This window comes from Podarcis melisellensis (assembly GCF_964234715.1).
Source record: "Podarcis melisellensis genome assembly, chromosome: 2".
In the NCBI taxonomy this organism is placed as follows: domain Eukaryota; kingdom Metazoa; phylum Chordata; class Lepidosauria; order Squamata; family Lacertidae; genus Podarcis; species Podarcis melisellensis.
This window is the reverse complement of record NC_138529.1, coordinates 87,288,430-87,310,180: the sequence shown is the minus strand read 5'-3', so window position 1 is coordinate 87,310,180 and position 21,751 is coordinate 87,288,430. Positions and strand designations below refer to the sequence as shown.

Here is a 21,751-nt window from a genome sequence, read left to right as displayed (position 1 = left end):
ACCATATGGGAAAATATTGGGGATATGAGGCGTTTGGTGTGCCATTTAATACCTTCCTTTGTTTTCACAGTATATATGACCTTGCTTTTAAGCCTGATGGAACTCAACTAATAATTGCAGCTGGAAACAGATTACTGGTACGAGGTTTTCTTTAAAAAAACAACAACCCACCCACTCTTATTTGTTAATTAACATCTTGAAATATTTGGTAGATTAATTTATCAAAAGAACTCTTATTTCTTTATTATTTACTATAACACATATGGTAATCTATTGAAAGAACTCTTATCCCTTCTCTATTTAATGTAACACATTTTTTTAAAAAAATCTTACAACTGTGATGTAATTTGACTATGTTAAAAGCTAATTACTTTTTAGCTATTTAACATCTTTAAACAGAGAGAAGGCTCTTGTCTTTGTTTTGATAAATTAAGCTGAGCTGGAAGAAGTCAATATCTATTTTAAGTAGATACACCAAATTATCTGTCTGCATATTTCATAGATGCTTTTTTCCAATTTCCTAATGTTTGTCATTATTTGTAAAGTTTGCCTCTAATTTCTTGTTGTGGATGTATGAATGGTTTCTAAGTACATGATGTAAGAAGTTAAGTGAAGGTAGGTCTACACCAGCCTTGCAAATAAGCCCATAAAGAAACTAGCCTGTGGCTTTTGTTTTTCATGCCTGAAGGCTGGTGGCCTGAATTTCCATGCTGGTTATGAAGAGGGGGAAAGTTCCCTTCTCCAGGTCAATATGGAAATACAGGGTACTAGCCTCTGCTAGAAAAAAAAAGCCTTCTAGCAAGAGTTTGTGGGAAAGGGATGGGCTTCCCTTCTTTTGTGACCAACATGGAAGCTAAGCAGACTGGCAGAGGTGGGACAAAGAGACTCATTTCTTCTCTGCCAGCCTGCTCACTTACCTGTATGGCAGGGATGGGGAACCTCTGGATATTGTTGGACTACAACTTTCATTGTCCTTGGCCAGTGACCATGCTAGCTGGAGCTGATGGAAGCGTAGTTCAACAATTATCTGGAGGGTTGCAGGTTCCGCATTCCTGGTGTATGGAGTTTCATGCACTTCCATGGATTTTTTTCTTGCTTATGACAGTCAGGAGATTTATTAAGTCTCTACACTCCTTCGATAAGAGGTTGTTATGCGCACTATGGAAATTGGTTTGGAGGGGTTGGTGCAATGGTATTCAGAGCTTGCTGAAATAAGGCTTTCTCATAACTTTTCAGGGCTGGATTGTCCTTTTGATACCTTTCATTTCTTTCTAAGCCCCATGGAGCAGATTCACTGCTCCTAATGTCAGCTCAGTCTGGCGCTGGCTAGAAGCTGTAACACAGGAATTTATTTTTTGTATCTAGAAGAAACAGAATAGACCTGCCCAGCCCTGCTCTGCTTTACCAAACCCAGGATCCCCAGTGGCCTTTATTTTTCCTATCCCACACTGGATAGGAAAAGAATAGGGTTAGGCTGTTTGTCCTGTTATAATGCTGGCTTCTATGTGTCAGTCCATTAAGAAAATTACTTGTTGGGGTTATGTTTTAGAAGTCATGTAACTGCTACTTTTAAAAAAAAGAATAAACAGAAGAGAGCCTGTATCTGGACTGAGAAACATAGGAAGCTGCCTTGGTTTGTCTAGGGCTATAGTGTTAATTTATGTGCCTAATTCTTAGACTTATCTCTTTATTTTATCTCTACAGGTGTATGACACTTCGGATGGAACATTAATCCAGCCCTTGAAAGCACATAAGGATACAGTATACTGTGTAGCTTATGCCAAGGATGGTAACTTAAACCTTCTGGATTTTTTCAAACCATTAGCATTTGATCAGGTTTCATAGTGTCATTTGCATTTATATCCAGTCTATTATTCATAAATATTTTTAAAGAAGTATATCTGTATCACCACACAATGTCGGTACAGTCCATACTATGACAGCTGAGTTTCATGTCAGACCAGAGTATATGTAGATACAGGTTTGATTCTTGCTCACCTGAAGTCACTCAACTAATAGTAAACAGTGTCATTGCTTTTCTGTGTGCTTTAGACTTACCAGTTGCAATAAACTTATGTGAGCTTCCATAACATTCCCTAGGTAAGCGCTTTGCATCAGGAGCTGCAGACAAAACTGTGATCATCTGGACTTCAAAGTTAGAAGGTATCCTGAAGTACACGTAAGTGGATTGCTTCATGATTATTTTGCATGCCTTAAATATCAGTTTTGAGTATGGACTCCAGCCACTATTATTAATAATAGTAGAAGGAATATGAACACAGGTAAGAAGCTAAACATGCAAACACAAAGGACATTACATCACTTCACCAGGTTAACGGGAGAATGAGAAAACAAGTTGTGAGGGCTGTTCTCACTTCATAGCTCTCGAAAGGGTTCCTCTGCAGTTACTGCACTTCTGAATCATATAGTACAGATGCATTCTGGATCTGATATTGTGTTCCTATTTTCCTTGTTCACTTCCATCACAGAAACAGATTGGCCCGGCATTGTGTCTGTAAATTCTGCATAATAAACATTATGTTACTGGGGGTGGGGGGGCAGGGCGGGGCGGGAGAGGTAACTCCTTCTTCAAGATTACTTCCTGAAGTGCTTCTATTCAGCATTAAAGGATAACAATATAAGTTGCTGGCTGATGTGTTCTAGGTAAAGTTTTAGTTACTTATTAACAGCCCATTACCATTTCCTTGTTTTATGTATTTAAGAAACTTTTATTCCACTCTTACGGTAAAAATTGTCAAAGCAGCTAGCATAGCAAAAACTAAAACAATAAGGAGTAAATAAGAACAGTGTAAAATAGTACCAACAGAAGGAGAGCTGAGTCAGATCAGAGCATTATACTAAAACCCAGCATAGAAAGGCTTGGGCAAGTAAAAATATATTCCCGTGCCACCAAGAAGACAGCAGAGTCAATGCCAGTCAAATGCCCTTGCACTGAGCATTCGAGAACTGGGATGCCACAACTGAAAAGGCACTTTTCATGAGCTGCCACTCATCTCTTTTCTGAAGTTAGGGGGACCACTCAAATAAAGTTCTCTGAATGGGGTCTTGGTAACCAGGCAGGCCTGTGTGGGTAAGGTTTTGCTTAAGAGACTCTGGTCTCTGACTTTTGAACCAGCTCTGGTGCAGTGTTGAGAATCATTATAGAAGTATCTCTGTATTCCTCCCCTCACCCCACACAATGCTTGAACGCTTTATATTTTCAAATAACCATATTGCACCTGAACTATTTTTAAAGCCTGTTGGATTTTGGTTTGATTTGCACTGAGCTCCTGGTAGAGTTGGGTGAGGCTTAAAAAATAAATATCCAAAGTTATTTGTTTATTATGCCTAACCAGTTTTCAGACTGTTTTGTTTCAGTGTTTCTGGTTAATTTGTTTTAGGCACAATGATTCCATACAAAGTGTATCCTACAATCCTGTCACTCACCAATTGGCATCTTGCTCCTCCAGCGATTTTGGTACGTCTTCCTCATCCTTAGTTTCTTAAGGCCAAATCCTATGACTTCACATAGCATTCAGGAATCAATCAGATAGAAATGCAGTGTGTGCTGTACCATAGGTATAAGCAATTGAAGGACCACAGGAAGTTGCAATACAGCAGCTCAGACTGTCTATCTGACCCTGATCTCAGGCAGATCTCAGGGATCCAGAGCTAGTCTTGGCCACTATGAGAGCAGGATGCTGGACTAGATGGGCCACCGGCCTGATCCAGGAGAATCATTGATATTAATGGACCTGTGTTCATCATGCTCATTAATTTCATTGGAACTACTCTGGCTAGGTCTAGACTTAGATACAACAGTTGGTTTCAAATAACCTATCACGTAGAATGCCTATCACGTAGAATCAGATAACTGATTAAATGTGGAACCTTCTGGTGCAAAGCATGTGCTCTGTCATTGTGCTGTGGTCCCTTTCTTGGCACTGCTGTCAGATGGTGCATTGTGGCATCATTACGCCATTACGCAGCACATAAGCTGGCAGAGAGAAGGTGTGGCAAGGGGAAGGACTTTGGGGAGTTGTATTTTGTTAAGATTTAGGAGCTCTTCTCTTTCATATTCCCTCGTTGTTGGTGGTGCGAATGTTTTCTTATAATGATGAATGAATTGGATGGTAACACTATGCTGTTGTTATTTTCAAGGTCTTTGGTCTCCTGAACAGAAGTCAGTCAATAAACATAAAGTTAGCAATAAGATCACCTGCTGTAGGTATGTAAAATGTAGTTATTTTGTTATTGTAAATATTAAAACATCTAATGAGTTGCCACACGAAAGATTGAGAACTCAAGGCAACATACAATAGAGGTAAAAACAAAACTGAAACAAATCTGACAATACAATAGAATGGACAGCAAAATTGTCCTCTAATGAGTTTGTACAATTTTATTATACATTTAATTATAAGATAAGGTTCCGGGATGGGTTGGAACAAAAGAGTAAGCAATTAAAGAAACTATATCCTTGTTCTTCCTGTGTGTGGCAATTATTCTGTTCATGCTGTTTCTTCCTTTCCTTGTAAGATGTTATGTTTTTCTTTCCCCCGGTTATTGCTGTTATTCGTCATGCCTTGAATGGAGCTGATATCCCACTGTCATTCCAGAAATTTCTCCATCACTCCGCCCCATGCTTCGTTGTTTTGCAACTTTAACCACAGCTGCAAAAGTCACTCTGTCCCAGTAAATAACCTTTTGTCACCATTTTCCCTCTCAGCCTGGGAAGAGTGGTCTGTTGATCTGCAGACGACTCAATAAGGAACTGTATCAGTTTCTTGGCAGTTCACAGACTCCTTTCATCCTTCCTTCCAACTGAAGACATATGAGCAATTATTCTTCCAATTAAATTAAATTCCAAGTTCTCTTAGTGTTATTCAGTTCACATCATTAATAATAAAGGATGGGGAAGTTTCCATCGTAAACCTTTTGCAAAATAGAGCTTCCCTCCCATTTCCCTTTTTTTACACAGTTTACACAGTTCTGTTTGATGTTATATTCTATATTTATGATCCAAACTCTTCCATTCTCACTTGTACAAATAAAATTCGAACTAACATTGAGAGGAGGGTTGCTGAATCATAAATGTAGAGAATAAAACTTATAATAAAGAAACCGTAGGCTCCCCCCCCAACCATCTTTTGCACTGAATGAAGTCTTATCTCAAGTTCAAACCATAAAGTCCTTACAATTGGTTTGTTCTGTAGTTTGTCATCTCATCTCTTCTAGCATGTGCCTGTAATTTAGTCCAATTAAGCTCTAATTAACAGGAGAACCTCTGCTTCTTAATGGCAGCGTTGGAGGTTTTTCGGCAGGCTTTTGCACTCAGTGACTCCCTGCCCCCAGCATTCCACGCCGGAGTGAGAACCAGGTACCAAGACGAACTGCGAGTGAAGCCCATTCGCCCCTCCATCCCTGGGGGAAATTTGCATGGATAATTACCCTCAGTCACCCTTGTTTTTCCTTCACCAACAATCTCCCTTTATCACGGGGGCTGCTTCCATTAAGGCAGAGTGGAACTGGAAGCCAACCTTTCAAAATCACTATTCAGTTAAACAGAGGTTACCTTATGCTGCTACTGCTCCATATTCTTAATTAGCATGTCCTCTCCTTCTCGGCATGCAGCTGCGGTTCATTTGGGCAAATGTATACTTTAAAGCCATATTTGTCAGTGCAGTGGAAGAGTTCAAGGAGTACTTTGTGTCCTCTTGAGCCTTTTATGCCCACCTCTAAGTAAAAGGTATAATTTCTGTAGGCCTCGCGACTCTCTCAAATGTTGAGGAGGGGGGAATTTTTTCAAGCTGCTTTATTATGATTCTTCCCCTTTCTTAGTTGGACTAATGACGGCCAGTACCTCGCTTTGGGGATGTACAATGGTGTGGTCAGCATAAGAAATAAAAATGGTGAAGAAAAAGTCAAAATTGAACGACCCGGTGGATCTTTATCTCCTGTGTGGTCCATTTCTTGGAATCCATCAAGGTAAATGTTTCTGTCCCTATATTGTTTGTCTTTGATAGTATCTGCACACTAGTCTGAATTTGACTTTTAACAGTAGTTTTATAAACATAAATAAGAAATCATTTTGATGAAGCTCAGAAGACTGATTTAATGCTTTCATTTTCTTGGCAATATCAATAAAAATTCTTAAACTTTCTCCAATTTGAAGGGAATTGCTAGTTTCTGAAGTTGCTAAAATTAACTGTTCCTGAATCTTAAAAAAATAACCCCAGAAATAAAGCACATTATAACTGATCAGCTCCCTCTTTGTCTGCTAATACAACATATGGGATGTGGGTTGGAGGTTGACTTTGGAATGAAGAATGCCTAATGCATTCTTGGATTGTTGAGACTCTAAAAAAAATAAATATATTTGGTGGCTATTGCTTCATCCTGTGGAAGTGAATTCTATACTTTAACTATGTGCTGGGCAAAGAATGCTTTCTTTTGCCTGTCCTGAATCTTCCAACATTCAACTTCATGGGGAGGCATTGAAGAACGACAAATTACTGGTATTTTCTCCAACCTTTTCCTTCTCTATCCCACAGCGGGAGGGTCATGTTTTCCTAAAGCTTGACAACCAATTGAGTTTGCACTGAAGAAGACTTACTGTCCCTTTTAGTAAATCTGGGGAAGAAAAGTTTCAAAAACTACCTGGGCAAAGTGTTTTAACATCAGGAGAGTTGATCTTGGGCTAAACTGTTTTGAAATTTAAGTTTTGTAGCAGTAGGTCATGTGAATGAACAATTGATATTTGCAGTCGATGGGAGAATCTCTGGAGTTCTAGAGAGAGCGAAGAGGAGGAGGAGGCAGGTCACGCCTGTTTAGAGGATATACCAGTTCTGAAGTCCATCACATGCAGTAGTCAGGGTAGTGAGGCAGAGGAAGAAGAACATGAGGAAGATGAGAGCCCTAGGAATGCCAGCTCGTGAGTGCAAAATCAGAGAAATAAAACTATAGTATGAAAGTAGACATATATTTAAATCTTAGCTTATTTCTGTCTAATTATCAATTTATAATTACAGTAATGCTTCACAGTATATAAACAAAACAGTATATATATATATTTATTTGTGGCATTTATATTCTGCTATTCAGGTGGACTTCACAAAGCAGTTTATGTGAGATTGCTACAACAATAAGCATTGGGTGTTTATTTTTAAAATAAGTTATAATAACATGGAAAAGACAGCCACTTAGACAAAGCTGTAATTGCTTCTCTCTGCTCCCCGTCAGGGCAATTTGTGGTGATAGAGAAGGGAGGGACCATTACTGGGAGCTGGATTATAGTGACTCACCAGACTATTTCTTTTTTGTTCACTCCACTCAAGCCAAAGTGGAACCGCTATTAGGGCAGATAGAGGCTCCTGTGAAGACTGTTGGATGATAGGGAAGGGCCCCCGCTTGAAACTGGATGATAGCAGCTCATCAGGCTATTTTGTGACTGCCTGAGGTTCCCCTAAAGTGACCTCACAGTGTTTGTCCATACATTCCCCTTCCAATAAATTTCTCCATTCTTCACTCTTAAGGATAGTATCCAGCATTTCTCAGCATAAGTTCTGGCAGTCTTCAACAGAAGTTGAATGTTTGCCTGAACTCAAGTTTGGGGAAATTTCCATGTTTGTGCAGCACACCTTGATTCTAGGGATCTGTAGGCCACACAGATGTCTGAAGAGATTCCTGGAGTTCCAGGGAATTGTTGAAAAGGACAGTTAATACAGGTCGACAGTGCTGGGCCCCGTGTTTTTTCCTGCTAATCAGAAACTGGCATTTTTCCTCTTGAATAGATTGACTCCTATGGCTTATGGCCAAATAGCATTTATTTTAATAGATGGAATTTCAATTTATTTTAATAGAAAGGTTTGAACAGCAGTTTGCCAAGGATCATTTTGAAGGAAAACATTCTGTAGATGGTGGGATGAGAGGTATATTTAGGTTTTGGAGTTGTGTTTTCTTTTGCACTTGTGTGCAGTTGTGCAAGTGAAAGGGAGCTCTACACATATAAGAATGAGGGTCAAGGGACAGTTTTAGGTAAGGTGGGGTGGAGACTCCTTTTCAGACTAAGGAGTCACAGCCCCTCCTGGCTAACCTTCCAGGTGCTTCATGCCACTTGTGAGCGCAACCAAAATAGGCATGGCCATGCACCTGTCTTCATTGCTGCTCAGCAGTATCAGCTAAGCCGAGGGAGGAGATAACCAGGAAGGGTTTGAACAACCCCTCCTCGTGATCTCTCTCAGAAACGACACACATCCACACAACACAGTCCTCCTTGCCTTTGCATCATTGGGGGCAGATGGGTGGAAGGGGGTTAGAAAACTCTGTTTATACAGCTGACAGCCATAGTAGAGAACACTAGGGGCTATCTGTTGCTTTGTAGTTCATCAGAACTGTTTACAACGTATCATAATTGGCTTCTCCTTTTGTGCATGGTAGAGATGAACACAATGACATCTTAGCTGTGGCAGATTGGGGACAAAGGCTTTCCTTTTATCAGCTCAGTGGCAAGCAAGTAAGTGTTATATTAATACAATGCCTTGGAAAGTACACTTTTTATTTTCTTCCTGGGAAAGAACTGAGTTGAAAGTTCCACTTATCTAGTAAGGTGTGACTTTAAAATTATAGGCCTGCTTGCTGGCCCTTTGTACAGTAAAGCATTTATATTTTTCTATATAAATCATTAGCAGCTCATGGCTCGGATTTGCAAGTTGCTAAGGAGATAAAAAGCATTGTCTCCTTGATCATTAGCCAGTTCAAGCTGTACTGTTTCTCAGGTACGCATTAGAGTAGCTCCACAGCTGTGCTGAGTGGTGTCACTTGTCAATATCACCATGTGCTTCAGAGCCAAGGACTGCTGAACAGGAATATCCTGACCAGGCTCCATTGACTGGTTTGAAGAACAAAACTGGTGTATGAGGTAGACTTGCCACCTGCTACCAGAGCTAAAGACCGATCGTAACCTAAAAGCATTAATTAAAGCTTGTGAGATCAAACAGCGATATGTGACAGATTTAATAGGAACGTGTATTTAATTACTGCATTACCTATGAACTCTAAAAAATATATATCTGATGTCTTCTTTCATATTGTTCTAGATTGGAAAAGACAGAGTCCTGAACTTTGACCCCTGCTGTGTTAGCTATTTTTCAAAAGGAGAATACATTTTAATTGGAGGCTCCGACAAACAAGTCTCCCTCTACACAAAGGATGGTGTGCGCCTTGGTACCATAGGGGAACAGAACACGTGGGTGTGGACGTGTAAAGCGAAGCCAGATTCCAATTACGTGGTAAGAGTGAATTGGTAAAAGCCCTTGTACATGTGGAACTGCAAGGGGTCCCCACACTTTGGGGTCATGATTTTGTTCCCACTCTCCTTTGTTCCAAAACCATCAAATGTGAGAGATAAGTTAGCCATGAGACATACCTTGGTTGACAAACACCTTAGCGATTGAAAGTTTTGGCTCCTGAACGCTGCAATCCCGGAAGTGAGTGTTCTGATTTGCAAAAGTTCTTTTGGAAGCTGAACGTCCAGCGTGGCTTCCATAGCTTCCGATTGGCTGCAGGAAGCTCCTGCAGCCAATCGGAAGCTGTGTATTGGAAGCAGTGGCGGAGGAACCCTCTCTCGCAGCCAGGGCAGGATGCTGAGGAGCGGGGCAAACCACCCGGTGACGCACACATGACATCCGTATGGAGTGTGCACGTGCGACATCCCATACGGAGTGTGCATGTGCGGCATCCTATACAGAGTGCACATGTGAGGCATCCCGTACAGAGTGCGCGCGCGCGCGGCAGCCCGTATGGTTGCCGTGTGAGACGCAGCCCGTATGGTTGCCGTGTGAGACGCAGCCCGTACGGACGGTGTGTGAGAGTGGCAGCCTGTACGGTCGCAGTGCGAGAGGCAGCCCATATGGACGCCCGTACGGACGGTGCGTGAGCGGCGTCCATACTGACTGCGCGCGCCCTCGGCCACTCTACAGCTGGGAGGAGGCAGGGGCCATCTTGTCCCCCCCCCAAGTGGCCTGCCCCCTCTGCCCCCCACTTCATACGCCCCTGCTTGGAAGTCGAACGGACTTCCGGAACGGATTCCGTTTGGCTTCCAAGGTACGACTGTACTTCAAAACAAATGCCATGAAGGTGGCTTTTTACAGTTCTTGGAACAACATGTGTCCTAGGGACCATTTCATGTGTTACAAAGAGAGGCAAATCTGAGAATACACTCAACAGGACAATACAGCTGTTCACAGCTGGTGTTGCCGTATGACACCTGTTTTTTGGCAGACATATTTGTTGCATTCTCCAGTGGTGGCAAATGGATGGCATGTGCATTAAGGTCTCCCGCAAGTGTAGTTAGCAGCCAGATAACAGGTCTGTGCTAGGAAAATTCACTGAGCTCTGTGGCATTTTGCCTTAACTTTAATAATACTACTTCAAAGCTAACATGCGCATTTGGGGCATATAACAGATGAATAATGCCTCCAATCTCTCCAGTCTTTTTCCGTTTCATTTTTCCCTTACATGCTGAGATTTGTCTATTTGAAAGGCAAAATCTGCCTCTTACTTGGTACAATGATCTTTAAAAAAGGTCAAGTAATCTAAGAAGGTTGCCACCTTTTCAGTCGGTTTTATGGTTCGGATACATAACCATATGGTTTTCGACTTCTCATGATCTTTTGCTTTCTCTTCAGGCAGTAGGATGCGAGGATGGAACAATTTCATTTTATCAGCTGATTTTCAGCACAGTCCATGGCCTTTATAAGGACCGCTATGCTTACAGGGACAGTATGACTGATGTTATTGTCCAGCACCTCATCACAGAGCAAAAAGGTACCTTTTGAGAGGCATGTCTCTCAACTTGGGTGGATATATACAGCTTAATTGGTGTCTGCATATTTGACAGTAAAGGTAAATGGACCACTGACCATTAGGTCCAGTCGCGAACGACTCTGGGGTTGCGGCGCTCATCTCGCTTTATTGGCTGAGGGAGCCGGCTCAGCTTCCGGGTTATGTGGCCAGCATGACTAAACTGCTTCAGGCGAACCAGAGCAGCGCACAGAAACACTGTTTACCTTCCCGCTGGAGTAGTACCTATTTATCTACTTGCACTTTGACGTGCTTTCAAACTGCTAGGTTGACAGTACAAAGTGTATTTAAAATAAAACATTGATCTGCCGTTTTATGCCATGAGTATGAAGGTTACAACAATCAATGGAGGCCCTGCTTTTTGATTTGGCACCAAAAGTGGTCGAGGCAGGGCCTTCTTTGTGGTAGCTGCTCAGTTTCAATGTTACTTCCCAAAAGAAGGTAGACCTAGTGCTATTCCTGAGATATTCACTCTGGCTTTTAATGAAGTTTTCTACTCTCTTTACTTTTAATCCTTTCTCTTAGTTCTGTTAAATTATGTGCATAATGTTTCAAATTGTCCAGTGCTAAACATTTTTGTGAGCCCTTGTTAGGGCTGAACAACAATCTAGAAATCATCTTGTAAATAATTTTTTTGCATCCAGGAGACCTAGCGTACCCTCTCAGTGGGTATCTTTTGGCAGCTGTCCAAGATTTGTTGCTGCAGCTGCTATTTTTGAAGTTTGCTGCTGCTGATTGGTTTTATTGCTTTAAATCTTGAATTGTGAGCTTCCCTGAGGCATAGGGCTGGAAGGTGCAGGATAAAAGTGTTATTGCAAATCTATATTTTTTTAGAGAACATGAAATTAGACTTTTACTTGGATGTCACCATCCTTTTGGGGTCAGTGGGCACATTTGGAATTTTGAGGAAGGGCTGTGGGCACCAGTCACAAAAATGGAAAGCAGATGAGGAATCAGGACCACAAATGGGTATGGGCAGTGCCGGATTTATGTATAAGCTAAACAAGCTATAGCTTAGGGCCCCACTCTCTTGGCCCCCCCCCCAAAAAAAAATTAAAGGAAAAAAACCTGGATGTACATTTCCACAATTTTAAGTTAGAGCTTAATAATTATTTCACTATACCTCGTCTTAATTGTATTTCACTATTAATATACTACTTCTTAATTGTATTTCAGTTCAATGATTGCTTTGATAAAATACATATTTTGTTATGTGCAAATGGCTTTAGATACCTATTAGGTCCATAAATTACCATATAGCATATATTCAACACAAAAAACAGCAACAGTTTGTTGTTGACAAAGGACAGCTGGACATATAAAGGGCCCCATTACCTTCAGTAGCTTAGGGCCTCATCTAACCTAAGTCCGGCCCTATGTGTGGGCATATTCCTGCCCCCAAACCAGCCTATCCATTGCAACCTGGGGGAAAAGACACTTATATTAGCCACCATGGCACTTGTTCACAAAGAAAAGCTCTTTGCACCTCTCCTTTGTTTGGAACTGATGAGAGGGTGGATGTTCAGTCCTAGCATCTATTATGAAATGTGGACATTTCTAAGGATGTGCATTCAAACAGCCTGATTCATTGCACGCAGAAACAGAGCAGGAAAAGGAAGCAGTTTCTCAATGATGGTGGATTTTTGAGGAGATAGTTATTGAAACCTTTCATGGGCACCATAGGAATACTAGTGGGCACAGTGGTGCCTACAAGTGTTGCGTTAGTCTAAATAGATGCTGTAATAGGATATAAGGCACTTTAACTTAACCCTGCAAATCAGTTTACTATTTTCTTTTCTTTTGTTCCAGTTCGCATTAAAAACAGAGAGCTTGTCAAGAAAATTGCAATATACAAAAACAGATTAGCAATCCAGTTGCCAGAGAAAATCCAGATTTATGAACTATATTCTGATGATTCTTCCGACATGCATTATCGTGTGAAGGAAAAGATAGCAAAAAAGTTTGAATGCAACTTACTGGTTGTGTGTTCTGAGCACATTATTTTATGCCAGGTAATTAATAAATATGTACTTTAAAATGAACTATACACATATTGAAATATTTTTTTCTAATAAGAGTTTCTTGGGCAGAAGTCATCCATAATGAACTAGTTTATTTAGAGATGGCTGTGAAATGAGGTGCATATATTTTTTCCCACCTGTCCCACCCCAGATGTTACACATACATGGCTTGCCCAAAATGTGGTATTTAGAAGAAACATCAATATTTTATTGGGGGTTAGATTCCTTTCCTTTTTTAAGCATAGCAATATTATCCCTTTTATTTGGTTGCTATCGGAATGTTAATAAAATGTTGCCAGTAAATCATCCGTACTTGCTTTTGACATAGTTGTTCTTAGAGACACTAAAATGGTTTGCTGCAGACACTCAGTGCAACAATCTACTAGTAAAATAATCTGTGGCTATCCTTTAAATGCTGTCTGGCAGTTCTTTTTGTCTCTCCGGAGGCTTCTGTCCTGCTTTGATGCAGTCTTGAATAACTAGATCATAATGTGTGGTTGTAAACATTTCTAATGAGGGATCCTTGAAGAATTGTAGATACTGCAAAACCAGTGTTGTTGCGTGGTTTGCCGGTGTCCGGGATGCAGAGGGTTCATTGAGTCCTCCGCACCAGCCCAGCTCTCGCCACCAGAGCCAAGCGGGGCCATGCCGTGTCACTTGCTCACCCACCCAGTGAGGAGCCCGGCTCGATGATGTGGCCCTTGTCAGGCAAATTCCTCCGACGCTGGCCAGGCAGCCATTCAACAAGGGGGACACGGTGGTGAGGCCAGGCTCTGGGGCTCAGAGACGCCTGGCGGCAGGCAGGGTGGGATGGGGATCCCGGAGGAGGGCACGCTTGGTTTGCGCCCCCTCAAATTCATGCCTCTGGGACTAAGGCCCCCCTCACTATCCCCCTGTGTAAAACTTTCCTCACCTGTTGCAATGTAAGCGGTTGATGAGTTGCAAATCAGACTGATATCTGTACCTTGACTGCCTAGCATGAAAAAGGCCTGGCATGTGTACAGCACTGTTAGGCTGAGAGATATGAGAATTACTTTAATGAGAATGTAACATGTTCTTCCCTTTTTTAGGAGAAAAGGCTCCAGTGCCTCTCATTCAGTGGTGTTAAAGAAAGGGAGTGGCTGATGGAGTCTCTCATTCGGTACATAAAAGTAATTGGTGGACCTCCAGGCCGAGAAGGACTTTTAGTGGGGCTAAAGAATGGCCAGGTGACCTTTTGTGATTAAGTTCATAGGCTTTTGTGAAATTTGTACTCCTTAAGGAGATGATTTAGATGCTAAAGGGCCCAGTCAATAGGCTGAAATTGCATATATGCTTCTTAGTGTCTTTGGCTGCTCTTTAAGTGACATGTTTTTTAGTTTTTTGCACGTTCTGTATTTGATGGTTACCAAGAATTACATGTTCACAGAAAGTGACAGTTAATCAAAAGCTTCCTTCACCACTTCTTTCCTTTAATGGAAAATGAGTTTCAAGGAACTGGTTTGCAATAAGTTAGGGAAAAGTACGTACTTCAGTAAAGTGCTGTAGAGAGCAACATAGACTACTTGCAGCTTACTGTTTTGGATGAAGTTACTACACTAGCTTCCTGGTAAGCTGGTTGCTGTTGCTTACCAGTGGGGAGAGGGGAAGAGGCAAAGCGGCAGGGATATTGGCAGGGTGCTGTTGCACTGTGCCAGATTGGCTCCAAGGTATGTTTCCACCACATCAACCTTACTGCCACTTTGCAAAGTGACCCACCTGTTGGGAAACTAATGCCCCCCCCCCAGGAAGCTGTTTCTGCTTTTATATTAAATGTTTTTTGGGGGAAAGAATCAAAGTGTGGAGTTAATTTTTGTTTCTGATTCTTGTGACCCTAAACCTAGCCATCATCTTGCCACATGTTTTTATTTTTATTATTTATAATCAAGGAAGTAATTTGGGCAAAAGCGAACAGTCTGCTTTAAATTTGTTAGACTAATTATTCTCCTGAGTTGTATTCTCCTGTGCATGAGACTGACAAATAAAAATAGTATTGCTTTTAAGACGTATTTTATTAACCCTCTGAATTTAATCACATCCAGATTCTAAAGATATTTGTAGACAATCCTTTTGCAATTGTCTTGCTGAAACAATCCACAGCTGTGCGCTGCTTGGATATGAGTGCATCTCGAAACAAGCTGGCAGTGGTTGATGAAAATGACACCTGTCTAGTGTATGATATTAACACCAAAGAGTTGCTCTTTCAGGTAAACATTTGGAAACTCCATCCCTTCCCTCCCTTTGTCTAGCCCTAGCCACATGATTGCAAAGAGCTAAATCAGAGAAATAGCTCTATCATGCTGCTCCTTTGTCACCCTGTATCTTAGAGAAAAGTTTCCCAAAAGGATGAGAAAGGAGCCTTAGTGAGACTGCTTGGGTAGCTATTAGGAATTGTTATCTACTAAAAAGAGGGTGGAGGATCTCTGGCCAGCAGATCAATAGTGGCCCTCTAGGAAGTCCAAGTTGACCTGCCAAGCCTTCTTCAATCATGATCATGTACCATAAATGAAGACCATTCATTTTTTGTATTGCATCTTGTTTGATCATCCTCTAGGAACCCAATGCTAACAGCGTGGCTTGGAACACACAGTGTGAGGACATGCTCTGTTTCTCTGGTGGTGGATATCTCAACATCAAAGCTAGTAACTTTCCTGTTCATCAGCAGAAACTGCAGGGCTTCGTTGTGGGATACAATGGTTCCAAAATTTTCTGTCTCCATGTTTTTTCCATGACTGCTGTTGAAGTTCCCCAGGTAATCTTTAATCTTGTTCATTAATTCTTTTTGTTGCTGATGTCAGCATTATCTTAAGTGCTCCTGAAACATTACTTTCTGTCCAATAGAGTTTAAAAATACTTATCCACCAGCTTTTTGGCCTTCCTTTCATGAATAATGTCTGTAGTTTTGTGCTTGGAGGAGAACGGGATAGTTTTCACTGTCCTGTGAGAGGTAGGTGAAAGTTTATTGGGTTAATCATTTAACACAACAATATTGAATAAAATCAGGTAGACAAGAAAACTCCTAGTAAAATTTGGCATTACCAATTGCAATTGCATATTATTCTATGGCATGCTTTCACTTTAATGTTACTATTTCTCCTATTACTATAGTTATAGGTAACTTTGCTCTGTTTTTTCTTTCGCTTTGGTGAAGTTCCAGCCAAATGCCAGTTATTCTCCTACACATTCTTGCTTGTGACTTGTTCATGTACCAGTTGTGTTGTTCAAAACATTTTAGATCAACAACAAATGTGATTTATCCCTAAGAAAACGGTGTTCTCAACAAAACAATTGTTTGGACATGATGGAAAGTACTAGCAATAGAGCCACTGAAGTATTTAATATAATGAGTAAAAGCTGGTGGTGTCAGTCTACTAGCAGAACAGACCTCCGCAACAGGATTTCCATTTCTCCCCATTGCAACCCTTTGTGCACCCCAAAGTCTGCTCCAGAAGTTTGTAGGGACTGCAAGTATTGGGAAGAGAGGAAAGGAAAATCTGGTTGCGCAAATGGAAGGTTGCTTGCACAGTGTTGGATTACAGGAACAGTTCACTTAATGGTCAAGTTCAGATGTATTTATTACAATTTAATAAGTAAACCTATGCTTAAGCCTTGTGAGTATATACTTCATCCTTGTGCCATGCCTTTCATCCTCCTTGGTGCACTGCAATTAACTCAAAGTCTTCAGCTTATCATAGTTATCCATTACCTCCAGCAGGGAAACTATGGTTACCAGAATTTAAACAAGTCATGGTCTTAACTCATGGTTTGATGTTGGGTTAAGATCCTTGCTTGTTTGTATCCTGGCAGCCATAGTTTCTTGATCTGAACAAAAAGGGAAATAATTAACTGAAAAAATCCTGAGTTAATTGTGGCATGCTAAGAAGGAAAAGGGGTAACATGAGAACAAAGTGTGCAGGCCTGAGGTACATGCACATCTCAGCTTATTAAGGCGAGACACAAACCAGACCGTTAAGTTTGTAGGGACTACTTTGGAAATGCCTTTCTTTGTATTGTTTGAAATTTTAAAAAGTATGGTGGTGGAATTTGTTCTTGATTTTGCACTTTGTGTCCATTCACAACTGACTAACATTAGCAGAAAGAATGCAGAACTGGGGTTTAAATTTAGCTGTTTTGCATTTACATGATCAAAGATCTAGTAAATGCCACTCCTAAAATTAAAGGATTTTGGAATGCACTTGTTTTCCACTTGGCTTACATTTAAAGGAAGAGAAACTGAGGGGGTTTTATAGAGCTTTGGCTTGGAGCTGGTGGTCACCCTTTTAAATAATGACTTGAATAAGAGCAGACAACAAAGTTGTCACAATTACTTCTTCGTTTTCTGTCAATCTATACTTTAGAATGTAGGCTAGGAGGATAGGATTAGAAATGAAAATCATATTGACTGAGTGTACTATAAAGTTCAGCAAAAAGAGCACAGCAGAGGTTATATTTTCTGAGAATCCTCCGGAAAAACAATCTCTCAAAGGACCTGTTGATGGCATTTTACCATTGCACTGTGGAGAGTGTACTAACTTATGGTCTATGTGTGTGGTTTGGGAGCTGCACAGCCAGGGGAAAAACAATGCTATCCAGGGTTGTAAAGACTGCAGAGAGAATAATTGGGTGCACTCTTCCCACCTTAGATCAAATATATGCTGCCAGGTGCCATAAGAAAGCGGCAGAGATAGGGCAGGATAGTACGCACCTCGGAAATGATCTTTTTCAGCTTCTGCCTTCTGGAAGAAGGTTTAGGGTTATAAAGGCCAGGACTAGCCGCCTGAGAAACATTTTCTATGCAAATGCAATTCTGGTTCTAAACGCAGCATAAGGGGTCTCTATAGTATAGTGTATTTTAAAATGGGGTTTTAGAGTTTTTAGGGGTTTTTGAATGTTTTATGTAGTTTTGTAGTAGTTTTATGTAGTTTTTATGTAGTTTTGTGGTAGTTTTATGTAGTTTTTCAATTTCCCTGTTCTGCATGGAACAGTGACAATAAAGATATCGTAATCGTAATTCTGGAGCCCTGGTGGGTGTGAGACCAGGGAGAGGGGACCCAGCCTGAATCCTAAGGCCACTTAGCTCAATCACAAGATGTGGCCATGGAACATTATTTTAAAGACTTGTTTTTCCTCTGCCAGACATAGGCAGAACAGCTGCAGCCCTGCTGCTTAGCTGAGTTTGGATACGGTATAACTTTACATTGGCTTAATTTACACTGGCTTGCTTTCCCTTAGTTCCTTGTTTATAGCATTGCTCCCTTATTGTGCTAGTTGGCTTAGTAATGGTAAGAGGTCTGTGTCATCAAGAACTGTGAATGTAAATTAGCCCTGTTAATTAGATCCTTTTTTGCATTTCTTCTAACCTCACTTCTCAGAATCCTACTTCAGCCTGTGTGTGTGAGAGTATACATGTACGCCAGGGGTGGGGAACACAGGCCTCAATGTGACTATCCAAGGTTCTTAGGACACTCCCCAGGCCACACCCCTCACTGGTCGTGCTCTGTGCCTGGCTTGAATGAATCCTTGAGTTGCAATAATGTCTCCTGCATAACTAGATGGATGACTTTTGCATGGTTGAAATATAGCCTGCTGTACTCATCTGATGTCCCACCCATCTTCGTCTCTGGCACCATCCGCCCCTGGAATGTGGCCCTTAGGAGGTTCCCTCTGAGGCAATGCAACCTTTGAGCTGAAAAGGGTCCCCCACTCCCAATATATATCTATAATATGGGGGAGAACTTCATGTATCTGATGATGTGAACCTAGTTCACTAATGCAAATGGTGTAATATATTCGCTGGCGTTTAAGGTGCCACCAGACCCTTTACCGTTTGGGCTGTAATAGTAAGAAGTCTTGTCAACCAGAAATGGATGGGGGAAATTCAGTTGTTTGGCACTGGTTAGACCCATGCAGGACTCTTTCAACTAGATGATTATAGAAGTAGATGTGTACATGGGATCATGTTGGGTTTTGCATTTCACAATTAAATTATCGTGCTGGGGAAGACGGAAAAGTTTAGCAGAGATGAAATAGCATAGAATACAAGAGGCAGGAGAAAATGTTGAATGCATTTTAATTTATTTATTAGCACAGAGAACGTTAGCACTTGCTTTGTAACATGGATTTCCCACCAGCAGCTAAAGAATGGATTTGTTTTAGCACAAGGAGAATGAAGTTGCTTGAAAACATCTTTTAAATTATAGATGGGTGCAAATGTAGCCTTAAGGAAAGGGATTTTAAAGGGGATCATGGAGCGGGAATAATTTTCAAACGTTTAAAAGGCTGCCGTAAATGGTGATAGAGCAATTGCAGTCTGTTGCTTTGACAGAGAGAAAACAGAATGCTATCTGCAAGAGCAGTTTGGCAACAGAACAAGTTAGCCAGGGGATGTGTTTTGGAATTTCCTACACATGAGATGTTTTGTACAGAATTCTTGGTAAACATCTGTCGAAGAGCTTTCTTTAGTGAATACTGCTCTTAGAGAAAGAACACTGATCCAAATTATCACACTTAAAATGGTTATGAATTCTGTCATAATGTGGATAGAGATGCACATTCAAACATGAAACCTATGGAAGTGCCATTTAGATGGGTGGCATTCGTTATTTGGTTTGTAGTCCAGAGGACATTTGAATCGGATGCATGTCTTTCAGTTCCCGATCCAGCAAATGATAGACATCCAGATTTCCAAATTGGGGTACTAGGGCTAACTTATTGGGGCTACATTATTTTATTTTATTCTGTCATGTCTGAAATTTTCTTTATAGCATCTTAGTGGGAAATGCAGAAAATTTGGTTTGCCCTAGAGTTATAGCCGCTGTGATATGATAGGAAGTTTATCAAGTGCAGGAAATCACACTAATATCTTAATGCTTTACTTTGGTTTTTCAATTTGCAGTCAGCACCCATGTATCAATACTTGGAAAGAAAAATGTTCAAAGAAGCCTATAAGATTGCTTGTTTAGGAGTAACTGACACAGATTGGAAAGAGCTGGCTATGGAGGCTTTAGAAGGACTTGAATTTGAAACTGCTAAAAAGGTAAAGTGTTTCAGCTTCATATCTGAATCTTTGTATTGGCATGCAGTTAGAGTAGACTAATTGTACATACATTCCCAGCTGTATCACTAGGAACTGTGAGCTGAGTGCTTAAAAAAAATTATTCATGTTGAATACATGTAGTTTGTTCTCTTCTGTTTCTGTTCAGAATGCAGACTAGGGGTTAGGTTAGCACATACATTTTGCTACTCAGGCTTTTAAATGCATGAGGAATCTATAAATTCCAACTGAATTCCAGTGATAGGTAATGATTTAAATGAAAGTTTAATTAGAACAGCACTTTTCACTATGGGTAGAAAAAAATCACCGGTATTCACCCATCCTTGGCTGTGTTGACCACTATGTGGCAGTAAAGATTTATTTTGCTGTAACGTAATAAGCCTGCTTAAAAAAAAAAGTTACAAATTTCTTTGCTAGTCTTCTCTTCATTGTGAACTGCTTTAACTTTGAATATGGACATTTATTCTATTTCTCTCTCATTCAGAAAAGCTTTGAACATCTCTTTTTAAATGCCCTCCTGTGTGTGTCTATGGGAGGGGGGGTATACAAACTTCACATGTTCCAGACAGTATGCACTCTCTTAACATCTGGAGCACATGTGTCTTCTCATCCTGGCGGTGAGGAGTTGCATGGGCTTGGCCTTGGACATTGTAAACAAACCTAATAAGTGATAGCACATTTTCTTTCTCTTCTCCTTCTAATTTAAAGTCCCTTGCCATTAGGACTAGGTAACATTGTGTTTCCTAACGTTTGTACTTAACCTGTTTTCAAGTTATTTCTGACGTAGTGTGGGAAAATGTACTTGCTGATCAAATATATTCCCCACCTTTGTCCCATCATGGAATTCAAGGTTGCGTATATGAAGTTTCTAGATGATCTCCCATTCTGGCACTGACCAGATCTACTTCACTTCCAGCATGGTTGCTGTAGTGTGTCCCTTCAGACCATGCCCTGGGACCATTATTCATCATTTGTATTTATTCTTCAACAACCTTCAAAGAGGATCGTTTTGAAATTAAGGCTAGGTATTGCTTAAATACCAAGTTGTTCAAATGTGTGTCCTTCTTTCTTAATTATCATTTTCACAGAGCTTCAATACGCAGAGTTTAGATACAATTTTCATTAATAGTAGATTTTGTCCCATAGTGACTTTGTGCAAAGATGTTTCTGTTCCTAGAGGGGAGGCATCTGATTTTCACTGATACCACCATCACCTACCGCAACCCTCCTTACCGTATCCTGTACTGTTCCAGAGGATTCCCCTGACCCTCAAGAGCAGCTTTTTCAATGGGGAGTGGGGGCAGTAGTGACAATTGATGAAAAACAAGAGCCTTGCCTTGAGCAAGCAGGAGTGTTTCCTAGAAAGCCACCACTGACTAAAACTCAATAGATGCTTCTTATTTCTTAAAGCATTTTTATCCTATTACTTGGCCAAAGAAAGGGTATTAGATCTAGTAGTTTAAAGGGAGGTTGTTTTTACCATCTTGAAGATGTCAAGTAACCTGTCCACTAAGTATTAGAACAGATTAGCACGAAGAAAAACAGCTTCCAGAATACATAAAGAGAGACACAACTATCCATGTGTAAGCACAATATATTCGTTTTAGATTAAATATCTCTATAAATGAGGAGCTATCACTGCATTTATTCGAGCAGATTATAGAAATGTAAATAGCTGTGACTTATTTAGTATGTTGAGATTATATTCTTAAATGTCACAGATTAGATTATTAAATGCTACAGGGTTTGAGATTTTTTTTATTGAACTTTTCTCCTCTTAATTTATATGCTATAT

The 21,751-nt window shown here is 40.6% G+C and overlaps 1 protein-coding gene across 2 annotated transcripts in view; it reads left to right on the top strand.

Moving 5' to 3' along the window:
- The window catches only part of IFT122 (intraflagellar transport 122), a 55,667-nt gene that overhangs the window by 2,475 nt on the left and 31,441 nt on the right, over nucleotides 1-21,751 (top strand). The window contains exons 2-16 of one of the 2 annotated variants that reach the window (XM_081901381.1): nucleotides 71-137; nucleotides 1,705-1,789; nucleotides 2,101-2,179; nucleotides 3,402-3,478; nucleotides 4,162-4,228; nucleotides 5,842-5,988; nucleotides 6,767-6,934; nucleotides 8,440-8,515; nucleotides 9,099-9,290; nucleotides 10,689-10,827; nucleotides 12,673-12,875; nucleotides 13,955-14,092; nucleotides 14,945-15,109; nucleotides 15,457-15,654; nucleotides 19,798-19,938. In XM_081901381.1, the coding sequence (XP_081757507.1) occupies nucleotides 71-137; nucleotides 1,705-1,789; nucleotides 2,101-2,179; nucleotides 3,402-3,478; nucleotides 4,162-4,228; nucleotides 5,842-5,988; nucleotides 6,767-6,934; nucleotides 8,440-8,515; nucleotides 9,099-9,290; nucleotides 10,689-10,827; nucleotides 12,673-12,875; nucleotides 13,955-14,092; nucleotides 14,945-15,109; nucleotides 15,457-15,654; nucleotides 19,798-19,938 (1,942 nt within the window). The remainder of the gene's footprint in view (nucleotides 1-70; nucleotides 138-1,704; nucleotides 1,790-2,100; nucleotides 2,180-3,401; nucleotides 3,479-4,161; nucleotides 4,229-5,841; nucleotides 5,989-6,766; nucleotides 6,935-8,439; nucleotides 8,516-9,098; nucleotides 9,291-10,688; nucleotides 10,828-12,672; nucleotides 12,876-13,954; nucleotides 14,093-14,944; nucleotides 15,110-15,456; nucleotides 15,655-19,797; nucleotides 19,939-21,751) is intronic. The other variant, XM_081901382.1, reaches the window with a different exon arrangement.